Source organism: Gracilinanus agilis, chromosome 2, assembly GCF_016433145.1.
Source record: "Gracilinanus agilis isolate LMUSP501 chromosome 2, AgileGrace, whole genome shotgun sequence".
NCBI lineage: Eukaryota > Metazoa > Chordata > Mammalia > Didelphimorphia > Didelphidae > Gracilinanus > Gracilinanus agilis.
The window spans coordinates 134333882-134357452 of NC_058131.1; the positions used below are offsets into that span (position 1 = coordinate 134333882).

The 23571-nt window shown below is 36.8% G+C and overlaps 1 protein-coding gene across 1 annotated transcript in view; it reads right to left on the reverse strand.

Moving 5' to 3' along the window:
• Window positions 1-23571, reverse strand: part of SEL1L2 (SEL1L2 adaptor subunit of ERAD E3 ligase) — a 116804-nt gene that overhangs the window by 22088 nt on the left and 71145 nt on the right. Inside the window, exons 9-15 of the mRNA XM_044659495.1 lie at window positions 19783-19851; window positions 16746-16823; window positions 4923-4985; window positions 4223-4310; window positions 1916-2064; window positions 563-728; window positions 381-455 (exon numbers count right to left, since the gene is read on the reverse strand). Coding sequence (XP_044515430.1) covers window positions 381-455; window positions 563-728; window positions 1916-2064; window positions 4223-4310; window positions 4923-4985; window positions 16746-16823; window positions 19783-19851 — 688 coding nt within the window. The remainder of the gene's footprint in view (window positions 1-380; window positions 456-562; window positions 729-1915; window positions 2065-4222; window positions 4311-4922; window positions 4986-16745; window positions 16824-19782; window positions 19852-23571) is intronic.

Sequence of the window (23571 nt, forward strand, 5' to 3'; positions counted from 1 at the left end):
GTATAAGGGCATATAAAAAGGCATGTAATTCATTGGAATTCAGGCCACGGCTCTTCCAGAACCCGTTAAAGCTTTCAGACTACTGTCTGGTTGGCTAAATTTAAAAAAACAGAAACTTTTCATCCAGGTATTTGGATGTTGTGGAGATTGAGGCAAGGGAAAAATACTTTTAAGCTAGGATACCCTTTGTAGCAATGGGGAAAAAATGATTGCCAGAAACAAAGCTAACCCAATGTTGACCTTAACATCAGTATAGTATGACATATCACCTTTTGATATTCCCTTTCCTTCTGTCCCTACAAGCTAAGAAACATGACTGTAGCAAATGAGACCAACAGGAAAGGACAGTCCCAAGTTATTTTTAATTTAGTATCCTATACCTTGAACCGCAGCTCGGTGCCACAGGAGAAGTGCCATGGGATACATTTGTTCTTTCTTAAGAATGGTAGCCTTTTCTGGAAAAGAGAGACATCCCATTAGTGTGGCTTCCAGGGCCCCTGTGGGCAAGCCAAAAATGCATGTGTGTGATAAAGGAATTGCAGAGAATTTTAACTTATCTTACTAGATTCCAAAATGAATGCTGAATTGCTTTGAGCTACTTCATACCCCATTTCCGCCAGAAGTGCATATTGAACAAGGGATGAATTTATATCACCATCCTTATAGGCAAAGTATGCTGTCAGGAATTTCTCAGCCCAGCAGCCCAGTTCACAAACACCCTTGTAAAGCTGTATAAAGAGGATGAAAAATCAAACAGGCTCATGAGATCTTATATTTATATTTAATTTCAGGCAAATGATGAATGACATAAGTCTTTTAGCTCCTTCTGGCTAGTCACTCAGAAAAATTCGGTTTGAAAAGCACAGTTTATTTAGGAAGAAGAGGTCATATATTTTGGAAGTACAAAAATGTAACAGTTCATTTTTTAGTTTCAGCAAGGTAGCCTATATTCACTTTGCTGACTTAAATAAGCTATTTTGCAAGACAAGGGCTTATCGACTTCTATTTAAAACAAATGGCCTTCCTGGGCAATGCTACCTTACTTTAAGGAGTCCAAAGGTCCTGAATGCTATGGAAAAAAAAGAGAATAAAAGGAAGACAGTCCTCCCCTGGGATATAGGTGATATGACCACCAGGGCAATTTTCTATGAGAGGCCAACTTCAACTTAGCTGAATAGCCCTTATGTAACCAAAAGAGGCTATCCATACATAATTCATTAGGAAGTTGGCAAAGTAACAAATCTAAAGATAGATTATTAGCTGGCAGCTTTTGAACTAAGTTTCATAGGGGCCAGATGCAACACTGGAAGTATTTATAGTGGTACAGAGGAAGTATTTGATAAATCAATGAAGGAAAATGAAATACTGAGTAGACTTTTGACAATACACCCCTGGCAGAGGCTTAAAGAAATTAGTCTCTAAATTGTCATCCAAATAATCGAATACTTAAGAACTCTTGGACTCTGGGAAGGAAAGGAAGGGCTCCACTCTGTGTGTGCATGTATGTATTTGTGTGTGCACACCTGTGCTTCATACTCCTCTAAGCATCAACTCCCCTCTCAAGTGGAAGTTCCCAGTGATCTAGATGATTTAATTAAAGGCTGACTCGAAGTTTCTTAGATGAATTCAAATGGAAAGCTCCAAACTTGAAGATCACCAGAAGCAATCAATGGAAGGTTGAAAACGCAATGAAAAACTTAGTTCCAGATATGAAGAATGGGACTGATCTCTCACCCTCCCATTCTCTATCTAAATTCCATCAGTGTTCTCTTCTTTGGGCAAACACCAGCATCCACATTGTAAAAGAAGAGCGAAGGAGACAATAGCTGTAAAACTGAAAGTACCCATAGCTCAGGAAAGATATCATCTCCTAGCTATGATAAATGACTAGTACTTTAAAAAGCTCATTATTTACCTCAACTGCGGTTCTGCATGATCTCAGCACTCCAGTTCCTGTAGCATACATTTCAGCCAAATAATAAATGGCAAGAGGCTGTCCACTTTGAGATGCCAAGTAAAAATATTTGAAGGCAAGTTTATAATCCTTCCACACTCCAGAGCCAGCTGAAAATTAAAATTGATTTGAGCTCCACCCTTTTCTCTCTTCAATTACAGACTATGAATATAAAAGACTATGGTGATGACTATGGTTTTAGCACTAAAAGAACCCCCTCAAAACAAAATTGATTCCCCATATCCTCTCCCCATTTTTAAAATGATGAGACTTTCTTTTGATTCCCACAGTTGGAAACTGGAAAAAGGTGTCCTATAGATGTGTTCATAAAATTGAAGAAGGACCACAGAAGACTTTTATTAAAAAGAAACAAAAAAATCCAAACCAAAAACATTCCTTTTCCAAGAAAGTTAATTGGCAATGTTTTTTTTTTTACTACAGTTATTTTTTAAAAAAGATTTAAGAATACTTCTGGCTTCTACGTTTGGAAGGGTGTTATGGACTCTGTGTTGGCCAGAGGAGAAGGGAAGAGAATAAGCATTTATTAAGCTTCTTTATGTGTCTGGCACTGTGCTAAATGCTTTTACAAATACTATTCTCATTTGAAAATCCCAGCAACCCTGTTAGGTAAGTGCTATTATGACCCCTCTATTACAGTTGAGGAGAAGTTAAGTATTGCCCAAGGTAAAATAGCTAGTAAATGTTTGAGGCTGAATTTATATTCTCCAGACCAGGAATCTATTCATGGCATTATCAGCTGCCTCCAAAAAGGGTGGCTAGGAGGTTTACCATGAGATAAATATATCTAAACAAAAGGCAATTTATACTTTCCAACTACTTTTTCCCAGTCCCAAAAAAACTTTCTAATTCTAGTCTAGTCTTGACTATACACTTGCATTGTTTGGACTGTCCATTTGTGTGGTCAACTAGGGGATAATAGCCTCATATCTACCAACCCTATGCAGTCAGGAACAAGGAGAAGGAAGTCCAAGTCAAAACAGACTTATCCATGGTCCAGAAGACTTTCTAGTAGACTGGAGAGAAAACTAGGAGATAGTGCTGGAATGGCCCAAATGGTCTTAAAGGTAAAGCTTCATGACCCAAATCATACTAGATAGTGACTTATTCCTTGCTGACAGCAGCCTCCCCAGAAAATCAGTCTGGGAGGGGTTCTCCAGAATCGAGTTATCACTGAGATAGGTCAGACCATTTGGAATCTCTCCAGATCAAAGAGCAGCCTTCCCAAGTGTACCCCGGGCTGCCCAGAACTCGGCTAATATCTTAGGGAGGGAAAGGAAATAAAGTAGGAGGATTTTCTCCATTATATTTGAAGCTTTATTGCACCCTGCTTGTTGTCAGTCTTCACTTTTTCTATGGGAAGAAGAGAAGCCTGATCTGGAACTGTGTTTAGAGCAAATCAGAAGCAAGGAGAAGTTATCACAAAGGAGGGAGCCCTCTGACACCAGATTTAGAGGAATGAGGAGCTTGATTTTTCCCCCTGATGATAGCAGGAGAGTTGGAGAGAGAGTCTAAAAGCCATTGGTTTCCTTAGGTGAGGTCCTACTTTGCTTTAGAAGAAGACCTGGTAGTAGGACTCAGAAATGGGGTGAACCATATCTAGAGAAGAGAAAATGCCTGCTATAGGTTTGTTTGTTTGTTTTGTGGAGCCTTCTTTTCCCCTTAAACTTATCACCTGAAAAATCTGTGGATAGCAAACTGATATCCTAGCTACCAAGCAATAGATAATATAGCTGGAAGTCAAGTCAGCATTATTCTGCCTCCTAAAAGTCCAAGATCTAAATTTTCCCAGTTTCCCTTAGGAAGGTCTACTACTAGCAACTTCTGGAAGCTCAAAGCAGGAAAATGAGGCTATTCACTTACATTTTTTTGTGTTTTGTTTTTTTTTTTTTGCCTCAAGGCTATTCTTTTTTTTTTTTTTTTTTTTTTTATAGGCAATGGGGGTCAAGTGACTTGTCCAGAGTCACACAGCTGGGAAGAGTCTGAGGTCAAATTTGAACCTAGGACCTCCCATCTCTAGGCCTGGCTCTCAATCCACTGAGCTACCCCAGCTGCCCCCAAGGCTATTCATTTTTAAAAGGTTAGGAATGAGCAATCTTTCACCATGGAGTGATCTAGACCATCCAATTGTGTTCAGATCAGTTAAGGGAAAGCCTCCCATTTACCAACCCTTTATTTCTTTTTCACAAGGGAAGAAATGAATAATGTATTTATTATTCTGAACAAAGCAGCAGTATTTATAGCACTTACAGTAATACATGAATCCTAACTGAAACTGTGCATTTGGCCATCCTTTCTCTGCAGCTTTCTGAAAAAATTTAAGAGCTTCAACGTAATTCTGAAAGATAATTACACTCTGTTACTCAAAGGTATGTGTATAACACTATGGCAACTATTATCATCTACATTTCTTCAAGGTCTGAGAAAAACATACTAAGTTTTTCTAAAAAAAGTAAGTAGTGTCAAAAATACCATGAACTTTCCTAATCTTGCTCTCCATGTGCCATAATGATATGGCTATATTCAATATATCAGTAAAGTAGCGTTTAGTAAGTTCCTACTATGTGTTAGGAACTATATATTCAATACAATATAATACGATAGAATTCAATTCAAAAAGTATTTGTGAAATGCCACTTTGATTCTGGGGAGGCAAAGAAAATACAAAACAAGAAGAGTTTCATGCTCTCAAAGATCTTACATAGAGCAATAGTTTTTGTGGACTAATTCTCAGAAGAGTGATGATTGACAAGCTAGGATCCTAGTCATAATCCTTGTAAATTTCTAGCCTTTGTCTCAACTTTACAGAAAATATTTTACTAATTTTTATTCTTTCACTAAATATGGTAAACTTAGCTACTAATGACTTTATTTACATGTTAAACTGAATTATCATGAACTTGATTCTCTTCCCCCAATTGTGAGGGGTTAGTGTAACAATTCTACTTACCACAGGAACTCCTTTTCCATGAAAATAAATAAGGCCAAGACCATGGAGTCCAATTGCATTACCCTAAAACAATGTAAAATTTGGACATAATTTTTAATAATTTCAGCAAACTATTGAGAGAACTTTATTACAAGGAATTAGCATAGAGTAATTGCAAAGAACTAAAATCCAAGCAATATTTGTATTATTAAATACATGGATCAGACTCACTTTTTTTCCCCATACTTTTGGTTCTTTCATATCTTGATGATGCTGTTTATGATAATGTTATTTGAAATTTATATAACATTTTAAGGTTTGCAAAGTGCTTTACATATATTATCTCATTAAATCTGTTGAAAGGGAAATTCTTTGTGTGGACTTTTACTCTGATTAAGGAGGCAAAACTCAGGATAAAAAGAACTAAAAGGACTTTGTTATAAGAATATCAAGGTAGTTTTGGTCATGGGATATCAGTAAATCTCTTCAAGGTGGCCCAGTTTTTAGGAGTAACTTTCATGAGATAAAAGACAATTCAGAGAGTTGCACATCAGCAAAAGAAGTTGGGCTCTTGCATCTTATTTCCTTGCCAAGGCAGCAAGTGGTGACAGTTTGCAGTTAAAGGCACAAACATCACAGGTGGGGGTACCTAACAAAGAGCATGTTATGCAAAAAACCGCAGACTTGGTTTTGCCTTTCCCCAACAGAGCCTCCCTCAACTCTGATTGGCAAGCAAGGCTTGGGAACAATGGGTCACTCAGTCAATATGACTTTCAATAAATCCTCCTTGTTTTTTCATCAGGGGATTGACAAGAAAAGATAAGGTGAAACTCAGATTTCTCCATTCCAGTCTTTGTTAGAATGCTCTGACCAAAAGGATTAAGGGAAAGCAAGTGGATCTTAATTTCTTAAATAAGGTTTGCTAATATATTTCGGGAGGTTCTGGACCTCCAATTTCATTGGTGTAGGAAACTTCTATTAAGAAATTCTTATCGATGAAGGTCAATATATTATGCAAGTTAGAGTCTTAGAGAGGTTTTATTATTTTTTTTTCCATGAGTTTAAGTGACTTGTCTATAGTCACACAGATAATATGTATGAGGGGTGGTGGGACTTGGATCCAGGTCTCCCTGACTCTGAGACTTGCTCTTTATCCACCATGCCATGTTGTCCAGTCAAGTCAACATTTATTAAGGGCCTCCTAAGAGCTAGATGTATGTGCTAAGTCCCAAGGATAACAGTTTCTGCTTTTCACAGACTAATGGGGAAACAACACGTAAATGACTATATATAAATAAGATATAAACAGTATAAATTGGAGCTAATCCTAGGTACTAGTTTTAAGGGGGATTGTGAAAGACTTCTTGTAGAAGGTAGGATTTTAATTAGGACCTGAAGAAAGGCTTTGGAAAGGGAGAGGATTCCAGAGTAGTTGTTGTTGAGTCATTTTAGTCACATCAGCTCTTCATAAACCTTATTTGGGTCATCTGGCAAAGATAGTGATCTGCCATGTCATGTTACCCACTGGTAACCTATTTGAACTAGCAGCTTCTAATTACTTCCCTAAACCCAAGGTAAACTCTTGGGGAATCTCTACTTTTTCTAAATGCTCTGCAAAAGAATCCTGTATAACTCAGCAATTTCTAAGTGCCCCTGTTTTTGGTTAGAGATAATTTTAAGGCGGCTTTTTTGTTTACTCTACAGGTGATCAACTTGCCCTCTTGGATCAAGTTAGTGGCCTGCCTCTGTTGACTAGAGGTGGCTAAAACCAATCCTGTATTTTTTCCTGGAAAGTGCTATTGCCTACCACTACTAGGTCTGTTTCCTAAAGTGTTAAAAAAAAAAGGGGGGGTAGGAGGAAGAACCTACGTGTACAAAACTATTTCAAGCATCTCTCTTCCAAATTGGAAATTGAAAGGATGTCGATCAGTTGGGGAATGAATAAACAAATTGTATATGATGGTGATGGAATATTGTTGGGCTATAAGAAATAATGAAAATTTTAAAACCTGGAAAGATCTATATGAACTGATACAGAGTGAAATACGTAGAACCAGAAGAACATTGTATACAGTTACAGCAGTATTGTACATGAACTGAAGCAGACTGAAACAAGCAGAACTAGAACCTTGTATATAGTTAAAGCAATGTAGTATGTTGGTCAGCTGTGAAGGACTTAGCTATTCTCAGCAATATACAATGATCCAAGACAATTCTGAAGAATTTATGACAAAGAATTCTATCCACTCCAGAGAAAGAATTATTGAAGTTGGAATGCAGATCAGTGCATATTATTTTTCACTTCAGTTTATGTTTTTATTTTGTGGCTTTGGTTTTATATGCCTATTCTCTTACAACAATGACCAACAAGGAAGTATGTTTTACATGATAATACATCTATAACCAAATCAAATTGCTTACCATCTCTAGGAGGGAAAGAGCAGGGAGGGGGGACAATTTGGATCTTATAAGTTCAGAAAACAGATGTTAAAAATTTATTATATGAAATTAGTAAAATAAAATATTTTTAATAGAAAAAAAGAAAGTGCTATTACCTTGTAATTACTTTAATAAATGACTTGTGCTTCCCGGATTTTACCTCCCCTTCTCCTGATTGTATAAAACCCTTGCTGTAAGTTTCCTCTTTGGACACTCCTGTACTTGCATAGGACATTTCCTGGCAGGAGACCCTCCTGATCTCAATTAAAGATGTGAATTGTGTTTATTTTAGAATTGATAGACATTTCCTTTTCCACTTCATTTTATAGATGAGGAAACTGAGGCAAACAAGAGTTAAGTGACTTGCTCAGGGTCACATAGTTTGTGTCAACAATAAGTTCTTAACTCAGATGTCCCTCATTTAAGGCCCAGTGCTCTATCCTTTGTGCCAGATGGTCAGTGAAAAACACCTGGAGTTGGAAGATGGAGTGCCTTGTGTGAGGAAGAGTCACTGAACAGAGTATGTGGAGGACAGTAAGTTGTAAGAAGATTGCAAATGTGGGAAGGGGTCAGGTTAGGTTGTGTCTTTACTTATGGATTTAAATATTCACACCCTGTTGTCTTACTACTACAGGTGAGCAAAAGTTGGTGTTTTATTTCCTTATTAGTACTTTCATGTAAATAACTACACATTTCCCCAGATCAATCTACATTAGGATAAATCTCCAGAATCTCTGAAATGCCTAGTTCATTCTACAGTTAAACCTGATGATACTAAAACCACCAATGTTAAGTTTATAAATAATGAATTGAAAGAAATTACACTTTGATAAAATTAATTAATTTTGAATATTTTTTCATGGTTACATGATTCATGTTCTTTCTCTCCCTCCTCCCACGCCCCCTCCTGTAGCCAGTGTGCAATTCCACTGGGTTTTACATGTGACATTGATCAAGACCTATTTTTATATTATTAATATTTTCACCAGTGATTATTTAAAGTCTGCATCCCTAATCATATCCCCACTGAACCATGTGATCAAGCAGTTGTTTTTCTTCCGTATTTCTACTCCTAGAGTTCTTTCTCTGTATGGATTATCTCGTGTTTTTAATAGAAATGGGTGTTGTATTCGGTCTAAAGCTTTTTCTGCATCTATTGAGATAATCATATGATTTCTGTTGTTTTTGTTATTGATATGGTCAATTATGCTGATAGCTTTCTTAACATTGAACCATCTATGCATTCCTGGTATAAAACTTGCCTGGACATAGTGTATGATCATTGTGATCTATTGTTGTAATCTCCTTGCTAGTATTTTATTTAAAATCTTTGCATCAATATTCACTAGGGAGATTGGTCTACAGTTTGTTTTCTCTGCCTTTTCTCTTCCTGGTTTAGGTATCGGCACTATATTTGTGTCATAAAAAGAATTTGATAGAATCCTTCTCAGCCATTTTTCCAAATAGTTTATATAATATTGGAATTAATAGTTCTTTAAATGTTTGGTAGAATTCACTTGTGAATTCATCTGGCCCTGGGGATTTTTTCCTTTAGAAAATTCATTGATGCTTTGTTCAATTTTTTTTCTGAGATGGGGTTGTACTCTATTCTATTTCCTCTTCTGTTAATCTGGGAAATACATATATACATATATATCCATATATGTATATATGTATATGTATGTTTTGTTTACAGAAAACCTTATATATATTTCGCAATTACATACAATAGCAATTTTCTATATTCATTTTCCAAACATCTAAGATCCAAATTGTCTCCCTCCCTGCTCTTCCCCTACTAGAGATGGTAAGCAATTTGATCTGGGTTATACATGCATCATCACAGAAAACTTACTTACATATTGATCATTGTTGTAAAAGAAGACATATATAACCTAAATCGCCAAATTAAAACACAAATAAAGTGAAAAATAGTATGCTTGGATCTGTATTCTAATTCTAACAGTTCTTTCTCTAGAGGTGGATAGCATACTTTGTTGTAAGACCTTCAGAGTTTTCCTGTATCATTGTATTATTGAGAGCAGCTAAGTCTTTCACAGTTGTTCATTGTACAATATTGCTGTTACTATGTACAATGTCCTACTGGTTCTGTTTATTTCACTTTGCATCAGTTCATGTAGGTCTTTCCAGCTTTTTCTGATATCATCCTATACATCATTTCCTAAAACACAATAGTATTCCATTACCATCAGATACCACGATTTGTTTAGTCATTCCCCTAATTAATGGTTATCCTATCGATTTCCATTTTTTCTTGCCAACATTTAAAGGGAAGCTATAATTATTTTTGTAAAAGCATGCCTTTCCTCCTCCATTTTTTAAAACCAGTTTTTAGAACTTTGGGCATGGTTCCAACTTGCCCTCCAGAATAGTTGGATCAGTTCACACATTAATGCCTCAATTTTGTAACATCTCTTCCAACATTTTTCATTTTTCCTTTACTGTCATATTAATCAATATGATAGGTGTGAGGTGGTATTTCAGAGTTGTTCTAATTTGCATACCTGGAATCAAGAGTGATTTAGAAAAAAATTTTTCCTATGTTTATTGATATCTTTTATGTCTTCATCATATCCTATACCAAGACAAGGTAAAAATGGCTATATGATTTTGACATAAAGGATGATACTATAAGCATATTTGGGGAACATAGAATAGTTTACCTATCAGATCTGTAGAGAAGAATTTATGACTAAACAAGTGACAGAAAACATTGTGATATAGAATTTTAATAATCAAATATATTAAATTTAAAAGGTATTTGTATAAAAAAACAATGTAACTAAGATTAGAAAATAAATAATAAATCTAGTTTCTGTCATACTCTACCAGTTTCCCCAGAATTTTTGTCAAATGAGTTTTTATCCCCAAAACTAGCATCTTTGGGTTTATCAAATACTAGATTGATATGATAATTTACTCCTGTATATTGTGCATCTGATCTATTCCATTAATCCACTATTCTATTTCTTAGCCAGTACTAGATAGTTTCAATGATTATTGCTTTTAAGGTACAGTTTAAGGTCTGGTTCTGTTAGGTTATTTTCCTTCATATTTTAAAAATTAATTCCCTTGAAATTCTTGACCTTTTGTTCTTATAAAAGTTATTATTTTTTCTGTTTATGAAATATTTTTGGTGGTTTGGTTGGTATGGCACTGAAAAAATAAATTAATGTGTAGAATTTTTATTATATTACCTCAGCCTACCCATGAGCAATTAATATTTTTCCATTTGTTTAGATCTAACTTGATTTGTGTTGAAAGGTATTTTGTAATTATGTTCATATGATTCCTGTGTTTGTCTTGGCAAGTAGACTCTCAGGTATTTTATATTGTCTAGGGCAATTTTAATGGAATTTCTCTGTCTATTGCTGCTGAACTTTTTTGGCAATATACAGAAATGCTGATGAGTTATATGGGTTTATTTTGAATCCTGCATCTTTGCTAAAGTTATTCATTATCTCATATAGGATTCTCTAAGTATACCATCATATCGGCCACAATGAGTGATGGTTTAGCTTCTTCATTGCCTACTTTAATTTGTTCAAATTCTTGTTCTAAGAGTTAAAATGACATTCCATTCATACTTATAAAAATCAGGGAATGTAATTTTCTTCCTCTTCCCAAAGCATATTTTCCTAGTTTAGCCTGAGAGTGATAAAATTCAGCAGGAGTTAGTTGGGACAAACCTCCTAGGAACTTTTGATCACCTTAAAGTATCATAATGATGGGAGTAGCTGTTTCCTTCTAGTAAACTTAATCCTGGCCATGTTTTGGACTTTTTGGGTGTCCACTGTTTTGGTCCTCTAAAGACTTGATTAATACAATAGCTGATATTGTTCATCACTTTACATACATTACTTCAATTTGATCCTCACAAATTATCCTGTGAGATAAAAGTAATACAATAATATTTCCCCCGTTTTACATAATAAGAAACTACACTCCAGGAAATTAAGTGACTTGTGAATGTTCACACTGGTAGTACTTGGGTCACAGCTGTAGTCCACTCAATTCCTATAATTCCCTTAGAGACAGGCTATAAACCCAGAGCTTAGTGAGTGTAAGTCTTGCATCTTTTCCATAAGGCCATGTTGCCTCACAAATTCTCCATTTTTAAAATTCAAATTATTTCACTATGCTAAAGGTTACATTTAGGGCATCCAGGAGTCAAAGATATTCCCTCTTCTAATTAACTTGCACCCAAGGAATAGCTTATTAATTCAACCTTTGTTCATTGAATTCTTGCCATTAACCTAGGCACTGTGGGGAATAAAAAGAAACATAAGATGTAATTTTTACTCTAATGAAGTTTATAACATAGTTTGGGTAGGGGGTGGTGGGAGAAGATGTGAACACACAGCTATGTATATTTAGTAAAATAATGTGCTGCATTAAGGTAGAATATTTTAAATTGCCAAATAAACTCTACATATAAAAAGAGTTCTAAGATTTCAGAAGATGGAAAAATGACTGTCAAATGCAGTTGTTTGGGAAAGTGTCATGGAATGAATGATGTGATCTGGACTTTGAAGAACTGGAAGGATGTGGATAGAAAGGTTGTAGAATAGACATAATTTCGAATGAGAAGTAGGTAGTGGGCGAATATGTGCATGATTTATACAGAGAATTGTGGACAGCTAGAAGAATTTAGGAGTAATTAAAAAAATTAATATGGTCTTAGCTGTATTCAAAGTCTTGGCCAAAGTTCTCAAAGTTATAAGTTTCAATAATGTGTTCCTTAGAAACAGAAATAAATGTGATATACGTAGATTTGCATGGTACATGAACACATGGAAATATAAATTCAAGGTGCTAAAAGTAAAAGAATATGGGAGCTCATATGCAAAGTGGACAAGAAAGCCTTTTATTTTCCTAGTAAATCTCCAACTCTAATAAAGCATCAGGATAATGAATGATTCCTTGGCCATATCTACCCTACTTTTCATGAAGATAATAGACTTGAAGAATAGCTCAATATTTCATTTGGGTGAAGGTGGTTAGTTTAGCATCAGTTTAGATTATGTGAAGACCCAGATAATTGTTGGTCCTATATTTCATAGAATAATTTGGGCTTCGGATTAGTTTATACAACCACAATTCTAAAATTATTTGGGTGGATGAAACTGCATTGCTCGCCAGATCCCATCAGCTCTACTGTCTACCTACACATTCCCTATTCCTTTTTCCAACTCCTTTTTCAGACCTTTTTTCACTATAATTTGATTTATAGATAAATAGACTAAGAAATAAATGTATATAAATTAAAAAGGAGGAGCTCCATTAAAGTCATCCCATGATGCCTCATCATGACAGAGAGGTGACCCAGGCCATGCCAGAGTAGTTTTTGAGCTCTTGAGGTCCCCCTACCCAGTTGGAAAGATTTAAAATATAGACCAAGCTGCAAATGTGGGGGATGAAGGGAGCAAACATTTACTCTGTACTTACCAGGTGCCAAGCACTGTGTTAAGTGCTTTACCAACATTATTCCATTTGATCCTCACCACGACCTTGGTATAACTGCCAATAGTATCTTTATTTGATAGCTGAAGAAACTGAGCTGGAAAGCAGTTAAGTAACTCACCTTCGGTCACACAGCTAATTAATATCAGAGGCTGGATTTGATCTCAGGTCCTTCTGATTTTAGGTCCAGCATTCCAGATACCTAAGTTCTGGTTGACCACAAGGCTATTATATGCTTTTGTTGTCCACCTCACTAAATTATCCACCTGGACATGGAAAGGTTACAATCTGTACTGAGAAAGAAAGTACTCCCATAGAGAGATTCATGTATCCTTGAAGCACTGAAGAAAGCAGGATCTCAGGGTTATGAATTTAGAACTAAAGCGATATTAGAAGTCATCGAGTCCCAGCACCCTCATGAAGAAAATGAGGCCAGAAGGAGTTAAATGAATTTCTCAGGGTCATATCGCTAGTAGGTTTCCGAGTTAGAATCTGGACCTAGGTCTTTTTTGACTCCTAAGTCCAGAACTCTATCCACTGTGCCACATAGAAGAAAGTTTTAGATAGTCTTTCCTAGTAATTTGTGCCACAGTATCAGTAACTATGAGTAGGCTTTACAAAAAATAAGAATTTTTTAAAAGTCATATTATTGCTCCAACTTGTGGATTTTGAAGTGTTGCCGCCGGGGAACTACCTCTCCCAGTTTGCCCCTGGGGTTCCTCTCCACTCTACTTCCTGGTGTGGGATTGGTCTTGAATGGACCAATCCCATGCTAGGGGAGGGACCACGCCCCCCCCAATTTCCTGCCATGGGATTGGTTCTCAATTGGACCAATCCTGTGCAGGGAAGGCCATGCCCTCCTACTTCCAGGCGTGAGATTGGTCTATATAAGGGCCAATCCTGCGCCTAGGAGGGGCCTTTGAATCTGAGAAGATTCAAAGTGGGGGGAGGGCTCTAGTTAATTTTAGCTACAGAACTTGGGTGGTTTTGGTTTTCTTTTCTTTGAATAAAGTTTTCAAAAAGAGATCAGTCAGTTTTTCTTTTAGCTTTTTTTCCATAGTCAGTAATACAGATTAAAATTCATAGGGAGCAAAATATTTTATTCTATGAGGAAGCGGAAGATTCAACATAACTAATTTTAGGATTGTGGACAGCTAAGTGGAGCAGTGGATAGAATTTGGGGCCTAGAGTTAGGAAAATTCATCTTCCTGAGTTCAAAACTGTCCTCAGACACTGTGTGACCCTGAGCAATTCACTTAACCCTTTTTTTTGTTTTTGTTTTTGTTTCAGTTTCCTCATCTTTCAACTGAACTGGAGAAGAACTGAGTTGACCCCTCCACTTTCTTTGCCAAGGAAACCCCAATGGGATCATGAAGAGTTGGACACACTGAAAACAACTCAAAAGCTACAACTTTAGGATTATGGATGTTAGTAATGTGATATTTATGTTTCAAAGGGGTTCAAGGCAACCAGTCTAATATCTCTGTATTCACCTGCTTTCAATTAAAAAAAAAGTTAGCATAAGATATCTAAGACAACTTTTCCATCCCTTTTTGTGCCTGGCACAGTACTGATGGATTCCAATATGTCTACTAATGTCATTAGCTCTACTTGACTGGGCCTTTCCTTCTGCTCCCAGAAACCTGTAAATTAGATCTCCAACAGATAAATGGACCCATGTCCACGTTTCCTTGGTTTTCAGCCATATCAGAACTAGCCCCAGGGAGCCTTCTAGGGAAGAGTAGTTTGGAAAGATGAATATATTTCTTCCTTGTCTTTTCTGTAATTCACTAAGAAATGGCTTTCTATCCTGCTTAATGCAGTTATATGGTCTGTGTAGTTAGGACTCCACCCTCTGCTTTCCATGTCTTTGTTATTCTGAGACAGAGGATTAGTCTGCTGCCCTGGTCAATGGAAAAGGTCAGATTTTTTTCCTGTTTCATTGCTGATGAAGAGGATATAGTGGAAAAACACAGGAATTAGAGTCCAGTGACCTAGGTTTAAATCATAAAATCTACTCACTAAAGTCTACTCACATCTGTGAACTTGGACAAATATTTTGCCCTTTCTGAAATTTATTTTCCTTATCTATAAAGTAAAAGGTTGGGCTATATTATTTTTAAGTTTCCTTCCAGCTTTCAATATTATGATTGAAGGCGCACTTTGGACTTTTATCATCTACTTTTATTAGCAATAAAGCAAAGGTTCTTCCTTTTCCCACCCTTTATAATAATTCACTTTCACATAATACTAAAATTTACTAAGCATTTTCCTCTAAACTTTAATACTGTAGTACTTGAAGGGGAAAGGGAATAAGTATAACCCTTACTATATATGACAGACACTGTGCTAAGCACTTTACAAATATTACATCATTTGATCCTCACAACAACTCTATGTAAGAAGCAAGGCTAAGCCAGGCATTATTGGCACCTTGAGAGATGGAACACAAAGGAAAGAAGATTCATTGACAGTTGGCCTGAAGCAAAGACTTCTGGGAAGGAGAACCAACTGATTCATTAGCTTTGAGGGTGTCAGTCCTGGTGGGAAGAGGTTTTGGAGTCTGTGGGACCCTCAAGGTGAACTTTGGAGAATTTCCTCAGACTTCCAAAGAAGACTGTCCATTTCCCATGATCTATATCGGTTCCTGAACACACTTGAATTACAACAACAGATTCTTTGGTGTTGGTCAGGGGTGTCTGGACTTCTGTTGGGAGCCTACCCCTGGGACCCTCAAATTGCCTTAGGCTTTACCTCTCAATATCCCCTTCTAGTTAATAACAATACTTAGCTTTAGGATTACTAGTTTGGGATTTGGGTCAGTGAAACTATGATTTTGGGGAACACAGAAGTAACTCTTTGGGTACCCATCATAGTCAAGGACTGAAGGGGACTTAGGGATTTACCTGAACCCCCCTTCCCTATACACCCCATATTTATTTCCCTTGATCATGTGTTCCTAAAATAAACCCTTTCAGTTTATCTAGTCAGATCAGAGTGTACTCAAATTGGTGGGAGGTAGACCTGAGGGGGGGTTGAGAAAGTAAGGCAAGCAGACCACCATTTTTGCTTACTCTCCTACTGAGAAGTAAAGGGGGGCTTCTGTTTCTCCTGGCTGGGACCAACCTCTTTTTGGGATTACACTTGTTTCCCTTTGGGGAGATATCTTCCCTCCAGCATTCACACCCCAGCATAATTGGCAGGAATCCCTCGTTTTCCTCTAGGAACCCCATTTTGTCTCCTTTTGTGTGTGGCAGAGAGGGAGAAGAGGCCTTCTACATCAATCTGGGAGGTAAACAACTATACCCCTAATCTCCTGATCACCCCCCTTCTTACATCTGGGAGACAGGTACTATTTTTATTCTCCTTTTATAGTAAGGAAACTGAGACACAGAGAGACTACTTGCCCAGGGTCATAAACTATAGCAAATATCTGGGATTAGATTTAAATTCTGGTCTTCCTGGCTCCAAACTGTGCCACATAGTGGTCTCTGTTTCCAGGCTCAGTTTCCTCATCTGAAGAGGAAATAAGAATAGCTATACTACCTCCCAGAAGTGTAAAGAGGAAAGTATTTTAGGCCCCCAAACATTACAAAAAACGTTTTTTGCTCTAGACCTGTAATTTCATCTGTGGAGGAAACCTGGTAAGTAAGCTCCTTTTTCCAAAGTAGATAGGCAACTGTTGTATAATATAGTCGTAAAGTTATAAGTAATGCCTTAGAGGGTTACAGGCTCTAATTATTATAAGAATTAGAATAACTTTTCCTGACAATAATACTGTCAGTACTATCTTACTCCCTGGATCACAAAACTTATCCATTGTCAATAAATTATCTGGGGTTTTGACTCACCTTTACTATATTCATCATTTAGAAAAATTAAACATTTTATGTTTTCATGGTGATATGTTGAGTTACATACCTTATTAGCAGCCATAGAAAAGTATTTAAAGGCAGTAACATTATTTTGTGGAGCTGCAGGATTGCCTTCTAAATACATCTAGGAAAAAGGGAGAATAAATAAGGATAAAAGAGGAGACACTACTGAATCTGTAGGGGAAACTCAAGAGTTATCTTTCCTGATGGTAGAAGAATGAATTAGATAAATGCTTCCCTTTTTGATCTTGGCACATTTGTACATTTCTTACAGAATTAAACCATTTCATATGTGGGAGGAATCTTAGAGATTATCTAATTCAACCCGTATTTAATAGTAGTTATAATAACATAGCTTTTATATAGTATTTTAAGGTTTGCAAAACACTTTACAAAAATCTCACTTTATCCCCATAATAATTGTTGGTGTAGGTGTTACTATTACCCCCATATTACAGATGAGGAAAGTGAGGCAAACAGAAGTTAAGTAACTTCCCCAAGGTCACAGAGTTTATAAGCATCTGGGATGGGATTTGAACTGAGGTTTTCTAGACTCCCAGTCCAACACTCTATCCTCTACACCAACTAGATATATCTGAACAAGAATCCTCTGCTCAATATTTCCAACAAATGATTATCCATCCTTTACTTAAAGATCTCTAATGGAGTGAAACCTCTGAAAGCAGCCCATTTTCTTTTGGACATCACTAATTTTTAAGGAAGTTTTCTTTTCACCTATCAAGTTTAAATCTGCCTTTCTACAACTTTGCTCTTTTGCTCCTAGATCTGCCCTCTGAGATCAAACACAAGGAAGCTGATTCATTTTGCATGACAACTCCTCAAAAACTTGAAGACTCATTGTGACCATGACCTTGCTAAGTACCCCAGTTTCTTCAAACGACCTTATTTTGCAGTCCCCTCAACATCTTGACTGTCCCTCTTCTGGATCCTCTCCAACTTGTCAATATTCTTCCTAATAGTGGTGCCCTGAACAGTACCTAATTCCTCCAAATTTCTTTCTCTAACATTTGTGACTTAGAACCATGAGAAGCCTGACCTCTGGGAACTTCCACAACTCCATATCATCTTCTGTTTTCCCATTTCATTGTGTCCTTTGAAGGCCCCACTTTGTTGACAAATTCCCTTTTATCATGGACTTCTTTTCCACTTTATAGTTTTTCCATCTTCTTGCTAATTGAAACCTGGTTCTCCTAGGAAGATAGATTCCTGGCCACCATCTCTAGTACTGAGTACTCTTTTACTCCCCATCTATATTGTTGTGTTTTTTTAAACACTTACCTTCTGTCGTAGAATCAATACTGGGTATTGGTTCTAAGGCAAAAAGTGCGGTAAAAGTTCGGCAATGGAGATTAAGTGACTTGCCCAGGGTCACATAGCAAGGAAGTGTCTGAAGTCAAATTTGGATTCAGGGCCTCTCATCTCTGGGCCTGGCTCATAATCCACTGAGCCACCTAGATGCCTACCTGGTACCCCCACCTGTCTTGGTGATAGCTATTTTTGCTGCCTGCACCAGAAACCAAAAACCATACTCTGGAGGACTTGATCCTTTCAGCTCCAAAATTCCCACCCTGGACACCTGGTTGTCCACACTAGTGATCGTCTTACAATGGCCCACGATGGCAAAGAAATCTAGGTTAATTCCAACCATGCTTCACTTAACTTTGTGGAGATCTTCTTAGCAGATGACTTGCCTCCCAAGCCAGAGATCATGCCCTGGAGGGCTTAACCCTTTCAGCTCTATGATTCCTGTACTACAGCTTCTGCTGTTCTCATTGGTGGCCAACTCCAGGAATACTTCATTTTACTCCCTGGACATCATGTCACTAGTTTCCTTGGTACCATGCATGAACCTTTTATCCTTCTGCTACTTATAATTAAATTAACACAGCTGCTGCTGCTGGAGGTGGTATGACCATCTAGTCTACTTTGCTTTGGTTTCATTCCCTATCCCTGTAGCTTTACCAAACCAAAATATCCTTCTCTGACCATCACGCCCCATATGTGTGTGTTGCCTCTCCCTATAAGAATATAAACTCAAGGTCAGTGAATGTCTTCTCCTTGATATTTATATTTCCAGTGCCTAGCAAGTGCTAGACCTATAGTAAGCACTTAATAAATTATTTTTCATTCATATTGTTCTTTCTCCCATACCTCTTGAAAAATTTTTTTCATATACTAAGACATTCTCTTTGCTCTTCACTCTCACTTGTGTTCCTTTCCTTTGCCAATATTACTCAGCAATCTTTCTTTTTTTGAGGTTCATTAAATCTGAATCTGCAGTCATCCACCTACCTCAAAATAGGTACCTCCTTCATTTCTCAAGAGGTCAATACCGTCGTCTTCTCTTTCTGATATCCTAAATGTCAATGTGTACATGAAAGTCCCTCAACACCCTGGTCTCTGAGTTCATCAACATTGAATTTTTGAAGAAAGCATGCATATTTTCATTGTGGCCAATGAAAATCAGTACAGAAAGTTTAAAGGATTAGTCACCAGTTGGTGGAGAGATTGTCCAGCACAAAAGTGAAATTTGAAAAGTTCTATAATGGAGAAAGAGAAGAGAGGAGAAGAGAAGAGAAGAGACAGCTTTATAACCCCAAAAGAATAACAACAAAATCTACCTTTGGCAAGGTCAAATTAGGACCTATTGATTAGGTAGTAGCATTAGAGGAATAGCTAGAGTTTGAGAGGAAGTCTAACTTGCCTAGGAAGACCTATAGGTGATAGATTCCTTTAAAGCTAGAATTTATCATCTCATGAGTAGAAGACAGCTCTAGCAGCTGACCTGTGCAATTCTTTTCCCACCTAGTGGGTCACATACTGCTTTTCAAATGCTAGGGTTTTCCTGAAAAAGCGGAGTTAATGATAGTCCTCTATAATGTAGAATTAATGTGCTTTACATTTTAGATCCTCATATCCAGTTGTTCCTATAAAACCCTGGCTATAACACAGCTGGTAATTTACTTTTATAATATTATTTTCTCTTAGGGATTCTAGTTCACCCTTAATGTGTCACAAGACAATTTGAAGTATTGAAGTATTAATAAAAAGAAAATATGTACCTTTCCCAGAAATGCCATGGCATTTGCACTTCCTGCCTTGGCTGCCTTCAAGAAGTAGTATAATGCTTTCTAAGGAGGAAGGAAACAATATCACTGACTTTCACAAATATACCCAAGAAAATGACTAATTAAAATAAGTTTTTTGCTTTTGACCATAAAAATGGCTATTGTGGGCGTATATGCTTAACATTCATAAGAACAAATATTGCTCTCTCTGAAAATTTTTTAAAAAGTATATGCTTGACCACATCTTAGTGAATTAAGAAAGATGAAAATGAATTCCTACAAGAAATGAAAACTTGCTTTGCTGGTCTAGAATAAATTGTAATAGAGGCACCCAGATTTGTGAGAACACAGTCAAGGATACCAGTAGCAGTAAAAGTAAAATTTTTTGTGTAAAACATGGGTAAAAATTATATTTATGGACTAGAAACCATGAACCTTTGGACTGACAATTATTTGAAACATTCATGTCCCTATTTCATAAGTCTATGTCAACAATAATTGACTATTGAATAGGTGACTATTGAAGCTTTTTGTATTGTTTATGATCTGTAATGATGAATAATCAGCAAAAATAGATATAGCTACATGGTTTTCTTGGGAGGTCATAGGATTTCAAGCTCAACAGGACCATTGAGGTCAATTAGACCAATATTCTTATTTTATAGAAGAGAAAACCAGTCCACAAAGGCAAAGTAACCTCCCAGGGTCACACTTGTAGTAGGTAAGAGATCTGGAATTCAATACTATGCCCTCTGTCTACACCTCTAGTCCTCTTGTCCAGTATAATATGATGCACTATTAATTGAAATTAAGCCTTCTAGCAAAGATGAACCTGAGATGAACACCTTTTAAAATGAAGCTGGAGAGAATCAGACAGGGGACAATGTACCTGATTCTCACCTGGGAGTGAACCTAAAATGAACAAACTAGGGCTGGTCTGGAAGCACACTGAGGCTCCCTCTCCCTCTCAGAAAGGTCTTTATGCTTGTCTGCTTAGAAAAATCAAAGGGAAAAGCTACTGCAACCAAAGAAAGATAATTCATTCAGACCTGTTTTGTAGGACAGTAGTGTTTTATTGCTCATATGCAGGGATTTGCTCCTCTTCCAAAAGAAGAGGACACTCTGTATAAAGAACTAATACATGTAATTCTGTTAAATAATGATTGCCCATAGGCATATTAACATTTTGTCTCAGAATCCTTTCTTGGTTTTTATTTACTGTACTTAAGCAGGTACAAAATTGGTTAAATGTCTTGATAATAAGAATAATGATAAATGCTTTAAATACATTATCTTACAAAAATTTTTTTCAAGCAAGTAATTTGTATTCCTAAAACCATTTTATAGACAAGGAATTGTGGCTGAGAAGTTTTAGGTGATTTGTCATGGCCATACAATGATATAGTATCAGAGGAAAGGTTCGAACTCAGCTCTTCCTGATTTCAAGTTCATCATTTTTCCTAGCTGACCCATGTTCATATTAAACCATTCATTCATTCAAATTACAAATACTTTTTCAGATGGCTAATAATATGTGTTAGGTGTGCAGGACAAACAAAAATGAAACAGACTTGATGCCAGCCCTAAAGCAATTTCTAATAAGAACAAGAGGTACACAAAGAGTTATAGTTTGAAACATGATGGGCACCCTCAAAAAGAGTACTATAGATAAAGTGCTTTAGAATTTCAGAGCGAGGAGAGATCAATTTATAGCAGGCTGGGGTCATTAAGGAAGGCTTCATGAAGGATTTGAACACAACCTTGAGGTATGAGTGGTGTCCACCTGAAATAAAGAGTACTACACCAAAATAATAGCAACAAAAGGTCCTTAACTGAGAGGAGGAACGTCTATGAGGGGCAGAGGGAGCAGAATTTAACACTCCAACTGAGGAAGTGTCATGGATGGCAATCTTAGGAAGCTGTTCCTGACGTTGTTTTGAATAACTGAAAGTCCATAGAAAAAGTGAAAAGGCTGGGGGGAAGGGCAATAACAAGGGGTTAAATTGTTTTACAAAGGAGCCAAAGTCTGGGGGAACTGGGGAGTAGTAACAACTGGTCAGAACATAGGATTTTAGGTGTAATCAGTTGGTTTTTTAAACTGGTTTAGACCAGCTCTACAGCCCTCAGGCTGTAGCATTTTAGTAGAAAAAGGAAGTGGGAAGCTGGGGGTTCACAGAAAACATCCCAAATAAGAGAGAACAGCTGTACAAACAATTTCATGAAAAGAGAGAAACAAAATGAGTATGGAAAACATTAAAGTATTCCAGTTGGCTATAGTATTGACTATATGTGTAGAGGGAGACAAACCTATAAAAGTAATTTGAATCTAGATTGCAGAAGACTTAGAATGATAGACTAGAGGATTTGGAAGTAATATGGTTAAAAGGAAAGAGTAATGTTTTTGGAGTCAGAAGGTCTGTAATTCCAATACTTACTACTACCTGGGTCATTTTGGGTAAGTCATTTAAGGTATCTGGGCTTTAGTTTCCTCAACTGTAAAAAGAGGGGAATGGACTAGATAACCTTAAAGGTTCCTTCCATTACCAAATCTAAGATCTTGCCACATTTAAGAACTATTGAAAAGTTTTAAATTTGACCAGTATTTGGTAACCCCAGTGACTAGCATAGAGCCTGGTATATATAGCAACTTAATAAATGCTTATTTCTTTCCTCCTTCCTTAAAAAGAGTGCTTAAAGCAACTTAAGTGTTTAAAGAGGATGTTATATAATATCTAAGCCTAAATAAAAAAGATAGTACACACTTTTCCAAGAGATAATGGTTTTTTGTTTTTCATTTTTGTTTTTTGAAAATGGAGGTTAAGTGACTTGCCCAGGATCACACAGTTAGGAAGTGTCCCAGGTCAGATTTGAATCCAGGAAATTTTGTCTCCAGGTCTGGCTCTCTATCCATTGACCCACCTAGCTGTCCCATGGGTTCTTTGTAAATTGTAAAGCTACTTAAGAGTAAAATAGCTTTTTAAAGTTTGTCTTTCATAGAATTATAGCATTTAGAACTCTTATAGATCACATAGTCAAACTCTCTCATTTATGGATGGGGAACTTGAAAACCATAGAACTGGAGAGATTAGCCCCAAATCACACAACAAGTTAATGGCAGAGTTGAGGCTAGAGCCCATGTCTCCTGACTCCTAGGTTAGTCTTCTTACTGCAACATTTAAAGTACCCTGCAATATATTTCTCTTAAAAGCAACAATTTAGGGGATGAAAGAATGCTCCCAAGCCTTTATAAGAAAGTAAACTGCTCCCTGTGACATAAATTAAACCTTTGGGGAGTTGTTTTTAAAATGATGTGCCTCTAGAGGCCTCAAGGAATTGTTGACTCTTTCCAAAATACCTAATTTACCCCCAGGGAGTAGCTTACTCCCTTGACAGTGACTGAAGCCCCCATAGTGTTTTGGGTTTTCTTTGTTGTGATGGTGGAGAGAAGGAAACTTTCTTAGAAAAACTGGTAGTCCTCCATATCTACTCCAATTCTTCCTCTTTATTTTAATAATAGACATCCCAAATGTACCTGCCAAACAGAGTCAATTCTGAGCCTGTGTCCATATTTTTAAATACAAATGACATTAATATTCTGTGCAGAAAGTTCAAGATAATGCAATCAAAATTCTATAGATTTTTACTAAACATTTTTTTTAAGTCTCCAAGGGGTAAAAAAAGTCCTTTGACTTCATCCCTCTTCTTAATTCTTTAAGATAATGTCTAAAACAGTGAGTGGTCTAGGTTAATCTATCAGAACACTGTAAATGTTAGTTAGATGAA